Below are 12,431 nucleotides of genomic sequence, written 5' to 3'. Positions count from 1 at the left end.
GCCTAAGCTCCCAGTTTGGGGATGGCAGGTGTAGGTAGAGGTGGGTGGACGATATTGCTTCTATAAGGAAGCCCGCTAGTATTTGAGGTCTTAATCAGAATCAGTTGTTTCTGATTAAGATGGTCAGTACCGTTGTAGGACTGTGGGTGACCTGGTGGGTTTTGTCCTGGGCCCCACTTGGGTCTGTCACCTCCCAAACAGGTGGAGAGCTCTACTTCAGGTTTCATTCCTAGTGGAGGAGGCACTTCAGTCTCCATGGTGAGTATGCGGGTGGTTTTTGTCACTTAACCTCAGGTGTGTTGGCCTCATGTAGCTGTACGTTGCTAACAAAGTCCTTTTTGCCAGGTTGCCAGTAGAAAGCCAACAGATGGTGCTTCCTCATCTAACTGTGTGACTGATATTTCCCACCTTGTCAGAAAGAAGGTAAATGTACATGTGGTCATTTCTGTCTTTCCAGTCTTTTTGTTTTGTTTTTTGCTTCAAATGATACATGGGGAATGCATTCCCTAATATTTGATGCAATAAGACACTCATTTTGCAAAGTTGGTGAGGATTTGAGTGAATGTAGTTTTCACTTGAATATGTCTTCTAACAAAAATTTCCAGGCCTCTTCTGGCCTAGGAGTATCAAATCAGAAAAGTTGCTGAGGAGACTTGGTCTCATGGCTCATCTTAGGAAGCAGGCAGGTTTTGACAGTAGTCATTCAGCAGCAGACCTGCTGATCCTTATACTCCTGACTCTGCCTGTAGTTACAATAGTTTTTTTTTTTTCCCTCTTGTGGGAGACTGATTCCTTTGTTTCTGACTCCCAAAATTGTGGTTTGGTTATTGTTTAGATCTCCTTACCCTACCCCACCTTTCCACTAGGGAGGCTGAATTGGTATGTTTTGGCAGACCACTTTATTGTATTGAACTCAGGTTGGCTTCTGCCTCTGTGGCCATGGGAGAAGACCCTTAGACCTGTGGATCCTGGTGCTGCAAAACCATGGGGTGGCAGCGGCAGGGGAGGAGAGGAGTAAAGGGACTGTTAAAAAGTTCTGCAGTTCTTTTAAAAATATCCAGCACATTTGTGAAGCTCACAATTATATCTTCAGAGGAAACCAGAGGAAGAGAGTCCCCGAAAAGATGATGCAAAGAAAGCCAAACAAGAGCTGGAGGTGAATGGAGGCAGTGGGGATGCCGTCTCCAGTGGAAATGAAGTTTCAGAAAACATGGAGGAGGAGGTGGGCAGTTAAGAGGGCTTGGACTCTTGCCTTATTTCCCCTTGTTCTCAGGGCGTGGGGAAACTAGTCCTCCTAAGTGCATGTTCCCTGCCTTGAGCCTGTTTTCATAAGGGTTGCATTCAGTTAATCCACTGTGCAGGAAACGATTTGGTTATGGAATGTAGGATGTCCCGTTGACAGATGGAAACTATATACATACCACAGGTCCCATCCTAATGAATGTATGAGAAGGTATTTAATTGGCAAGACCATTGGGTTACTTCTGCTTCCTCCTTTCCAGGTAACCTATAAACATTGGCATGGTCAGCCCTATTCTAGAAAATTTAGGAAATGGCCTTATATTTTGTGGTCATTGCCGTTATTCATGTAGGGAGCAAAGCAGGGTTTTAAGAGACCTGTTTACTTTCTCTAAGGCCTCTACTCATTTATATAAGACGGAATGGCTTAAACTAGGTAGGGTCATTTATGCCCAGGCTCCCTGTTTGTCTTCCAGGCTGAGAATCAGGCTGAAAGCCGGGCAGCAGTGGAGGGGACCGTGGAGGCCGGAGCAACAGTTGAAAGCACTGCATGTTAAGAGAGGGCGCAGAGCCTTCCTCCTGAGGGAAAGTGTTTTTGTATATAATGTATTTTTTCACTTTGGGGGGATTCTTTTTGTATAACTTCAATAAAGATTGTAAGCAAAGGTTGAGGCTTTGATGATTTTTTTCTTAAACATTGGCTGAATCTGTGCCTTGGAACGCTCCAGGTTTTGTATAGTGGCCAAAGGCACCCCCCACTCCCTTTCTGTACTGTTCTCATCCAAATTCCTACCTATTGTGGAGGTGATCAAATAAAGCATGGTTATAGGCCTTTTGTCTTCCAATGGTGCTATGCTTTTTCCATTTTAAATACTGCACTCAGCTGTGTTGCAAACCTTCAGTGGTGCTGTCCCTGGATGGGGGCTACAAAAACAAGACTTGGTGAAGATCTTGCTCTTTGGTGCTGATACTTCTGTTTGATGGACTTTGTGAGCTGATAACCGCCTCTGAGTCAGGCCTTGGTACTTTTATCCACTTAGTCTCCAACTGGGGGCCAATAATCCTGTCTGGAAAAAGAACTCTGAAGAAAACTTGTGAGGGAGTGGTGGGGGAAACCTTGAGAACTGGTGTGCTAATTATAGAGAAATGAGCTTTCTGGTTTGAAAGTGGCTGAGGGACAGACTGGACCCTTTGGATGTGCTTGGGAGAATCTGTGGGGAGGCTGGTTGATGGAGTTTTGTTTTCTGTACAGAAAGGCTGAAATTATCTATCAACTTGAATCCGAATTGTTACCCCATCTGCAGTTTTGACTTCTCAAATAAAGATGCTAAAAAAGCTCTTGGTCTGGACTTGTGTTTAAAGATTTTCAGATTCAGTGTCTCCTTCTCTGCCCCTCCTCTGCTCACTCTTACTCTCTCAACTAAATGTTTAAAAAAAAAAAAAAAAAAAAATCTTCACTGGGATCCTTGACTGCCTAGAGCATTTCCATGTCAAAGGTGGGGTTGAAAGTCTGGCTGCCCAGTCTAAGGGTGCTGGTGCTTAGGATACTGGTACTAAAGCCATCCCATTAGGACCTCACAGATGCCCAGGATGCAAGGTAAATGGAGAGCCTCCATATATGAGCTACCTCTGACCCGACCCTTAGTTTAATTACTTGTTATGCATCAGGCATTGTTTGGATCTGAATTCCAAACAGTGCCTGCCCTACATTACCTAGAGGGAGTTATTTCTGACCACCCACAGGGCTACTTTGCTGCACTAGACTCTAGGTCAGAAACTGCCATTTTAATAACCAATGTCAGAGGCAGTTTTTCACTTTATTTTGTCCCCTAAATACAAGAGAAAATGGAGTTTTTCTGGGCTGGTTATGGTAACTCATGGCTGCAGATCTTCCTGAAGATGCCTTCGTATTGCAGGTACCAAGTCCTGAGGGTTTTAGGCCTAATATCAAATTTCAGCCAGATTTCACAAGTGACCCTCTGTAAGTGTGTAAGATATGGGAGCTCCTAGTTTATGGGACCTTTAGAACCTGGATGGCTTCCCAGAGGATGTCCTGAGGAAGCTTGGATTTGAATGAAGAAGTGTGGCAACAAGATAGACTTGATAGCAAGAAACGTGGGAATAAGTTCAAGTTCCTTTAATGAATTAAAGAGTGCCCTTGCTCATCTTTGAAAGGATTTAGATGCCAGGCAGTATTGCAAATAACCTTACATTCACTTAATCGCCACATCTGTTTTACACAAGTATTTTTGAAAGGTGGTAAAGCCGTTGGAGCTTTTATCTGCTATTTGCTCCTAGACCTTCAGAAGGTGTAGTAGTAAAACTGCAGGTCTGGCAACTTCAAATCCTAGATCTCTGCATGTTAAGCTACATATTTTCCTAGACTCAAAGCCAGAGGGGGTAGGTCAAAGCTGTGATGAGGGCCCAAACCCTCATCTCAAACCTTGACTGCTGAGGGGCTCTTCTGTGGGAGGAGGGGGATCAACAAAGCCAGCTTTTGGGGCAAGGGAGTTGGATTCCAGTGAAGGCGAACTGGACATCTGTGGAACAGGGAGAAGAAAGTATCTTTAGCAAGAGGTTTGTCTTGACTACCCAGTGTAAACCAAGTTAACCTCATTGTTCTCTGATTTCCTTATCCATTTACCTAGATCTACCTAATAGGATGTATGAGGGTTAAATGAGTTCATTCACAGCACTTGATAACTTGGCACATGGTGGTCAGCAAATACCGGCAATTAACCACACACCAATCACACCTGTGGTGCCCCTAGCTCCAGGTGGGCCCTCACCAGAGGTGGGTACTGGTATTCCTGGGCACTTGCTGGATTGATCTCTGCCAGTGTCTGGACACCTGCATCTCTTGCATTAACCAGTCGCAGAAAGAGCTCAGCCTGACCTACCTGGAGAGAGATGAAATAGTAATGCATCTGTACCTGGAGTAGACCCAGTCCTCATTACTCCACACTTACCTGGGGAATCCCATTCAGCTGCCCAAGGCTAAGGCTGGGGTCCAGAGGAAGGGCCCGAAGTGGAATACGCCAGTGACCACTTAGCACTCTTTGATCCTGGTCAAATAACATCAGTGAGGCCCAAGCCTTTGGCTGTGGTGCTGTAGCCCATGCCAGCCCCTGCCAGGCCTGTAGCTCACAGACCAAGGATACTGATGGTGAAGGTGGCAGTCTAGAACAACCAAAACAAGGTGTCAGAACTGTTCTCCCTTCCTAGGATAGCCCTCAGAGCCAGTGGCCCTATGTACACAGAAAACTCAGAATGAGGGAAAAGCCTCAAAATGTGGCACCAAAGCCAATCTCCACATACTGACCTGGGTACAGGCTGCCTGCTGGCAAGGATGGCACAGTTGCCCATGGGCCCAGGAGCTGGAGGTGGGGGCAAGCAAAGGGCTGGGGGCAATGCTGTGACCCCTCCTGTATCCTGTCCATCTCGGGTCAAACCGGTCAGTAGTTGCACCCAAATCCAAGAAGCCTCAAGTCCCCGAAGGAAGTCATAGAAAATGACCAGACCAGCCCTGAAGAACACAGGTCTCAGCTGGCACCTACACATAAACACACCCCCAGCTCCTCTTAACCTTGCCCCACCCCCCCCTTAACCCTCATTTGTCCTAGTGGTCTCCTTAATTAAAAGTGATGACCAAGTCACAGAGGATGTCAAAAGAGGAAGCCCGCCTCACCCAGGGTCGTAGGGTGCAGGGCCCAGAACGTCAGAAGTGGGCAGGAGGAAGTGTGCATCCAGGCCTAGGTTTCTGGTCATGGTTCCAGGAGGCTGCGGCTGTGGATGGGGAAAGAGTGGACCCCGGAAAGCCTCCCAGGTGTCCGTGCTTCCCCAACTGCACAAAACAGAACTGCCTGCCACCCTCCCCCACCAAACCCCTGGGTCCTCACAGCCTCTTCTGTGCCACTCAATAGGACACCTGTGGGGTGTGGAATCGGTGGCAGTGGGGGAGCCACCCGGGGTGGGAGGCGTGGGGGATCTTCCCTCCTTCTCAGACTTGGGCTGGGATTCGCGGCAGGTCGCAGCTTCCTAGGCCCTGGGAGCAGAATTAAGAGTAGGGTACCCCTAAGCAGGACGCAGCAAGTAACAGCGCTGAGATAACCCTCCCCCGGGGGGCCTAGGTGCATGGACACCTGAAGATGCACATAAACAAGGACGGACAGCACATAAACACCAGCCTCATTCCCCACACATGGTCCCTCTAACCCCCTCTTCTGAGCTTGGTCTGATTGAGCTAGGTGACCTGGGACGGGTACTCGCTGAAGCCAGGACGCAGGGCCTGCGCCTCTCTGCATCTGCAAAGCCAGGATTTCTGCCTCCAGGCGCCGGTTTTCAGCTTCCACTACTAGAAGCTCCCCCAGTGTGGCATCTGCCTTCCTTCCTGCGATGAAAAGTCCGACCTGTCACCTCTGACCTCTGGTGACCAGCTGGTGAGATTCTGAGTTATCCAGCTTTAGGTCTCTTTGGACAAGGCTGGACTTGTCAGGTAACATTCTAGCCATTGCCACAAAGACCACCCAGGTTTTATACTTCTGGGTTTTTGCTCAGGTGGTCCTCATGCCTCCCTCAACCGCCCTTTTCCTCCTCCCACAATTAAGACCACCGCATCTGAGAGGCACTCCTGGCCGGCCCCCCGGCCCCCTCCTGTTCACCCCTGCGAGTCCGCAACCGCTGCAGCTCCAGTGTTGAGGCCTCCACTTGCAACTGACATATCTGGCCCAAAACGCCGGGGTCCCGGCCCCCGCCTCGAACATAGGCCTCGCGCAGGGCCCTAGGAAGGGAGTAGGGGACAAAAAGGCAGCAGCGTCTTTCCAGAGCTGATCAGCGCTTCGCCCATGCCGTACCCGGGCCCGGGACCTCACCCGATCTCGGCAGCCAGAGTCCCTGGGTTGGCCTGTAGTACCGGACAACAGAGTTCTGCCTGTCGCAAGGGGTTGAGCCCGGTCCTGGAGCAGAGGGATACCGGCGCGGAAAAGGTATTACAGATCCAGACGCCAGGCCTCCGGAAGCCCCGCCCCTTCCCGAGCTAACACTCGCAGCTTTCCAGCGGCTTAGGGGCTGGAGCCTCGCGCGTCCCGCCCTCCAGAGGGTCCCGCCCCGCCCCAGCCCCGCCCCCAAGCCCGCTCAGCTGAGCTACCGAATTCCCCGAGCCGGCTCTCACCCGGACTCTGGCTGTAGCTGCTGAACGTGCGCCCCTAGCACTTCCAGAGCTCCCCGCGTTCGCCGGCCTTCTGCCCTGAGTTCTCGAAGCTCCCGCTCCAGGCCGATAAGGCGTGATATTCCGCCCCGGGTCTGGGCCAAACCTTGGAGGCGTTGGCTCAGTTCTGAGGCGGTAAAGGATTGGGTCGCAACGGGGCCAACAAACTCAAATCCGAAGGGCGAGGGGCGGAGCGGGCCCTTAGTCCCCCTCTCCTTTCCCCTCACCCTCGTTGCGTCGCTCCAGGGCAAGGCTCTGTGCCTTCGTCTCCACCATCCGCTTTGCGTGAGTCTTTTGCAATGCCCAAAGCCTTTCTCCCGGGCTTCCAGCAGCTTCTGGGGTGGGGCCCTGAGTCAGCGCCTCACAACGTCTTCGGAGCCCTTCTGATCTTCGGGGGACCTCTGTTATCCAGGGTTGCATTTCCTGTAGGTACAGCCACAGCCGCTGCACCTGGAGATAACAGGAACGCGCGATCTCTGTTAGGAGTAATCCGACCTATAATCTGCTTGATCTGTAGGCTTGGGGAGGACGCTGAATTTTGAGCCAAGAGTACCTCCTCCGTTAGCTTCTTCAGAGCCAATTTGCTGGCCTCTTGGTCTGAGATGCCCTGGTGTCCTTGTGGCACAACCTGGCGACAGGGTGTGGGATGAGAAATCCTCAAAGAGTTGTCTGAATACCCGCCCGGTTTGGCCAGAGGCGGCCTGTTGAGGGGTGTGCACCAGGTGTTACCTCTCGGGTCAGATGGCCAATGCAGAAGCGCTGAGTGTGGGTAGCCAGCAGGGCCCAGGAGCGAAAAACCATGTCACAGGACCCACAGGACAGGAGCCCTGGCTCCCCAGAGTAGGAGGCCATGGAATGGGATCCCTTTCCTGACACCAGACAAGACCTGCAGAAGACAGGGCAGAGGGCAGGGGAATGGGAGAGGAGTTTGAAACAGAAAGCCAGAGGCAGAGAGGAAAGGCCAGGTTTACTGAGTTTAGATTAAGTTTATGTTTGGGGAGGAGATTTAGCAACCTGGGAAACAACTACAAGTCTAGGCAGGTCTGGAGCATGGGCGGGAAAAAGCAGGCCACCTTTGGGAGGAGCCCCTAAAAAGTGTCACAAGGACTGCTCTACCTAATTACATGAGCATGGGCAAGTCCCTTTTAAAATCTCCGTTTCTCTGCTTATATAAAGGGGAACAAACAGCTGTCTCCTAGGCTGGCTGGGCCCCATCACTCCCAATTGCTGGCCACTGAATAGCCTCCAGCAGGGAGGTGTCATCTTGTTCATTCTTGTTTTCCCCCAAATAGATGTTACCCAAGTTAGCCCCATTCTCCATTCTAGGGAACACCTGGGAATGGAAGCAATCGTCCCTTCTGGGTTTTCTTCCAGGAAACCTGTCTTTCCTGTAGGCTGAAAAGCTCTTCTTTGCACTGTGCCTCTCTGGAAGAAACCACAGCTTTTGCATAACCAAGTCACACCAAAGCCAGCGATCTCTCCCTAACACCCATTCCCTGATTCCTGTTTTTTGGGTTTTGTTTTGTTTGGCTATAGAGGAAAGATAGTCCACACAGGCCAAGGAATGGAAAGTTCAGGGAGAACATTATAAATTTATCAGATGAGGGTAAGCTTTCACTTGAGCTGGCCAGGGGCCAGGGAGGCCCTTCTTGTGGGTCAGATCTCTCTGCCACCTCCCCAAAGATCTGCATCCATCAGAGGCAGGAGCTCTGACTTAGCCCCATGTTTCCAAACTCCCTTTTCTAAACAAGATAGAGACTTAAGGTAGCAACACCCCCTCCCCATGTAAGGCCAAGATATGACCAGCAACAGCTTGCAAAGTGTTTCAAAGCATGTGATCTCAGTCCAGCTTAAGTCCAAGGGAGAAGAAGGGCACATTTTTAGAAATCTGTTCTGTGAAAGCTAGTTAGGAGCAAAGCCCAAGGCTAAACAGGTACGATATTTCTATCTCAACCAATTTCTCATGTCTGGTTTAATACTTTTGCAACTTAATTCATTTATAGTATTCACGGATTCTAATATGCACGTTTTTCCCACATTTTAACACTGAAATCAGGATCGACAATGTAGTAACTGCCAAGTTTTCTTATTACTACATAAAAGAATGTCTTCAAATAGATATATTCAATGAAATATGACAGTTTTTATTGCTCAATCAACATTTCCACTTGGACTACTTGTAACACTAGCAGGAGAGACTATATAATAGTGTGGCAGACAGGGTCTCTGCCTTCCTAGCCTTTAGAATCCAACAAATGTCATGCTAGTCTTTCTGCCTCTAGGCCTCTACCCCTTCTGAAGACACTACAAGTTAGTCATCTAACATGCAATGAGGCCTGTTGCTCTGCTGCTGGTCTCCTATTAGAGTATGATCTTAGACCTCTATAGCCACTGTAGGGATGGCCAAAGAGTGCCAGTATCAATATGTTTGGTTTAACTTCTACCTGGTCCATCAAATTTTGGACTAAGGTTTCATTTTTAATGTAACTTTATTTTCTTTCCTACTGGGCTGGGCACTCCCTGCATCCCCAGAGCCTTGCTGGGGAAGTGTACGTTGAATGAAAAAATGTACCTCCTCCACTGGTCACCCAGACAGTACTGGCTCAAACCCTTTCCCATGTTCTTATTTAGCAGGAAACTGAGACATAAACCTTCCTTAAAATATGCACACTGGTAAATACTTAAGCAGTGAAAATCAGTTTCAGGAAGGAAACTTGGGTTTCTGATTTTATTATGGGTAATTTATTGCACAAATTCTTCTGCATCAGAAAAGTATCTGCTAAAAGGAGAAACAGGTGTGTCTGAATTCAGATTTCCCTCAGACTTCTAAAAGTATTTCCCCAAAGAATCCACTCATCTAATTTTAAAGGAAATATACTTCTTACACAAGACAATCCAAACTGATGCAAAATATTTATTCCAAGTTAGTTATTTTATGCAGTAGTTTTCCCCCTCAACAGACTTGTGATAACCACATCTTTTAAATCTGTAAATAATGTTATCAAAATAATCTTAATCTTTGAAATCTCACAAAAATTTATATTTTACAATCCACCCTGAATATCAAGGCTGCAAGAATAACACATTTCCTATATCCAAATATTTTACAGCTGTACCCAAAAAGGAAAAAAAAAAAAAAAAAAAAAAGAAAGAAAGAAAAAGAAAACCATGTATGCTTGGTTAAGGGCTATCGTTACCCGAGCAGCCAAAAATAAAATAAAATATCCAAATTATTAGCATTAATTTAATACAATTATAACTTCAATAGTCACTTTGTCATTGACAATGATTGCTTGAGCACAGGGGTGAGTGCCCCAAGGGCTGGTAGTAGAAGCTGTTGCTGCAGACCGGTGTTTCCTCCTCTCTGCACTGCCAGCTCCCACCTGTGCATCGCCCCATATATACTGTGTCTGTGTGTGTGTATTTAAAAAATTTTTCCCATCACACAAACTTCTCTCTATTAAGCAGATAACAGGGAAGAACAACAACAAAAGCTAAACAAGCCAATTGCTCTCTCTTTGGGATATGATTATTTCCCTTGTGCATGAAGTATTCAACAACAACATAAGAAAAGGAAAAGAACAATTTCTTTTGTATACTCTCTAAACACACAAGCTGAGTTTCCTGGGTCAGATTTGTGAACATTTATATGCCTACTTCCAGGCATCGTCATCTGATGTTTCACTGCTACTGGTTTCCGTGTCTGAGTCCTCAAACTCTGCTTTACAAGTGCTTCTCCACGGGGAGAACAGGCTGGAACTGCGGCTCTGCAAAAAGCCATTCTTCCCAAAGCCATTTCTTCTCAGCTATGGTTAGCATGGGAAAGAAAAAAGAAAACCATCAAAAATGACACTGGCAATGGGACCTGGAAAAGGCCAGGCCTCAACTCAATTCTAGGCAGAATGTGGACGGCGCCCTTCTGAGAGATTAAAGATTTCATATAGCTGTGCTTTTTCAAAGTTTAATGTGCAAATCAATCATTTAATGATTTTTTTAAAATGCAGATTCTGATTTCAGTAGGTAGGGTTTCAGATTCTCTATTTCTCCAAGTTCTCAGATGATGACAATGACTGAGGGAATACTTCTGAGTAGCAAAATTTTTCTGTCAGCCTGTAATTTCTCTTTATAGGACTTGATACTGTTATTTGTGCTTTAAACATAAATGCCATAAATACAAATACATGTAAATAAAATATAAATACCACCAGAATTTAGGCTCCATGAGGTTTGTAGAGACTCCATTTATCTTGCTCACTGCTATAAACCCTAGGATCTGGCAGTGTTTCACTCAAAGACTCCAAACATTTGTTGAATGAATTCAAATATGTCGTTTCTTGGCTCTGGCCAGAGTATCTGAGGGAAACCATAACGCTGAAGGCAGGGGAGGGTGAGCTTGCTTCTCTAGAGACCAAGGGCTGAGACCCTAGCTTTGGACACAGTCTTGTGGTTCTGATAAGGAGTTAGAGCTGCCAGGATGAAAGACTATACTACCTTGTGAAATCTGCAAACTACTACTGGAGATCCATATTGCCTAGGAAGTGATACACTTCTCTTTATTTTTACTATGACAACTTACTTTATATTTTCTTCTCCAAGGTCCTTTTCTTACACTAAACTGGGGCTCCCTAAGGACAAGGACTGTTCTGACTCCTTCCTCTCCTGGTCATTAACTGGTCTCCAGGAAAGGTTTATGACATACCTGCTCTGTCTTCATGTGGAACTCTCTGAGCTCATCCTCTGTGAGGGGGAGGCAATTCTCATCATTTTCAGGATACTCTTGCCATCCCATTGCTTTCAATAACCTTGTAGAGGGAGGTAAGGCAAAACAAAAACAAAACAAAAAAAAAAACACAAAAAAACATGACACCTTTAAGCATAAGTGGGAAGCCCACAACTTTTCGGAAAAAACTTACTTGTCTAGGGGCAATGGTACCCACTTGGATTTTTCTTTCCTCCCCAGCGGGGTAAACTTTAATTATGGCAACTTAGGTGCTTGAATTAAATGAGGGATCTCCACAGTTGCTCTTTCCAGAGCACAAGGGCTATAGAGAAGAGATAGTAGAGCAGAAAATAAGATTGCATAAGAGCCAAAATGCAAGGGCCCTCTCTATCCCATAGACAAAACAGAGGAAGAAATCTCACTTTTGTCTCTTGTAAGCAGATTAGTACAGTTCCACATGTACCTAAGTTTTCTTTCAACTTCATGGCATTGTGGTCTCCTTCATACTCTTGTGATCTTGCTGACTCCTAAAGTTATTCTGGACAGGAACCTCCTTTCAGGAAGGGACTGTCAAACATGGCAGGCCCTATCTGCCATCTAGTTAGTTGCCCAGAGAGCTGGCTGCTCTGTGTTCGAGGCCCTCATTAAAAGAATGCACTCCACCCATGGGGGTCTCATGCCTCCCAAGGCCCTTTAAAGGCCTCTTGGAACTGCTCACTTGGGTTAGGAGGGCCCAAGGGTCAGCACAACAGTCCCAGAAAACCGGTTCCCCTTTCCACTGAGTTATAAACTGAATCTGAAACTAAACTACATGAAAGCCTTGGAGAGGAAAGTGTAAAAAAAGCTGGCAAATCTGTAAAGCAATGCCCAGCGGGCAACAGGTCAAAGCAGGGGCATACAGAGAGAACAAGTTATTGTGCTAATGGACACTTCTCTCTGTATGCCAGACCAGATGTGAAACGTCTTAAGTATGTTCAAGCTTCTCGCAGGCCATACACAGCATCCACTGTGATCTGATCTTCCCTTACCTGTGCTCTGCTTCCAGAGAATGTGAGAGGACTTCCCCTTCCTCCTCTATAGGGAGACTAAGACCATTTTGATGACAGCCTTCCTCTCCATTTTCCTTTGGTTCTGGTGTGCTGTTGTCCTCCAACTGAAATAAGGACACACTTGGTTTAATGATCCTTTGTGGCAAGAAAAGTAATCTACAAAATTAAGGAGTCAGGATTGAGGGAAGTGCTTTCCAGAAAGCAACTTCAGTTCAAA

General features: G+C 47.0%; 3 protein-coding genes across 8 annotated transcripts in view; 1 reads left to right on the top strand and 2 right to left on the bottom strand.

Annotated features, from left to right (window-relative positions):
* Nucleotides 1-2,576, top strand: part of NASP (nuclear autoantigenic sperm protein) — a 43,437-nt gene extending 40,861 nt beyond the window's left edge. For 3 of the 6 annotated variants that reach the window (XM_019449456.2, XM_019449458.2, XM_019449462.2), the window contains 4 exons: nt 202-258; nt 346-423; nt 1,094-1,222; nt 1,716-2,576. In XM_019449456.2, coding sequence (XP_019305001.2) covers nt 202-258; nt 346-423; nt 1,094-1,222; nt 1,716-1,796 — 345 coding nt within the window. In that variant the 3' untranslated portion in view covers nt 1,797-2,576. The remainder of the gene's footprint in view (nt 1-201; nt 259-345; nt 424-1,093; nt 1,223-1,715) is intronic. The other 3 variants (XM_019449460.2, XM_019449459.2, XM_019449461.2) reach the window with 3 other exon arrangements.
* Nucleotides 2,577-3,361: 785 nt separating this feature from the next.
* On the bottom strand, nt 3,362-9,212 carry CCDC17 (coiled-coil domain containing 17). Its single transcript, XM_019449463.2, is given in 14 exon segments — nt 3,362-3,689; nt 3,691-3,779; nt 4,029-4,139; nt 4,209-4,419; nt 4,562-4,765; nt 4,928-5,025; nt 5,139-5,284; nt 5,492-5,629; nt 5,901-6,019; nt 6,111-6,194; nt 6,410-6,572; nt 6,673-6,895; nt 6,999-7,079; nt 7,082-9,212. Coding segments are annotated over 14 exon segments (1,971 nt in total). The 5' UTR covers nt 7,298-9,212; the 3' UTR covers nt 3,362-3,601.
* A 127-nt stretch (nt 9,213-9,339) lies between these two features.
* Nucleotides 9,340-12,431, bottom strand: part of GPBP1L1 (GC-rich promoter binding protein 1 like 1) — a 66,374-nt gene continuing 63,282 nt past the window's right edge. The window contains 3 exon segments of the mRNA XM_019449474.2: nt 9,340-10,251; nt 11,145-11,247; nt 12,194-12,318. Of these exon segments, the coding sequence (XP_019305019.1) occupies nt 10,099-10,251; nt 11,145-11,247; nt 12,194-12,318 (381 nt within the window). The 3' untranslated portion in view covers nt 9,340-10,098.

This window comes from Panthera pardus, unplaced genomic scaffold (genome assembly GCF_024362965.1).
Source record: "Panthera pardus isolate Hobbes unplaced genomic scaffold, ASM2436296v1 HiC_scaffold_11, whole genome shotgun sequence".
Classification (NCBI taxonomy): domain Eukaryota; kingdom Metazoa; phylum Chordata; class Mammalia; order Carnivora; family Felidae; genus Panthera; species Panthera pardus.
The sequence above is the reverse complement of the archived record's forward strand: the minus strand, read 5'-3'. Positions and strand labels throughout refer to the sequence as shown.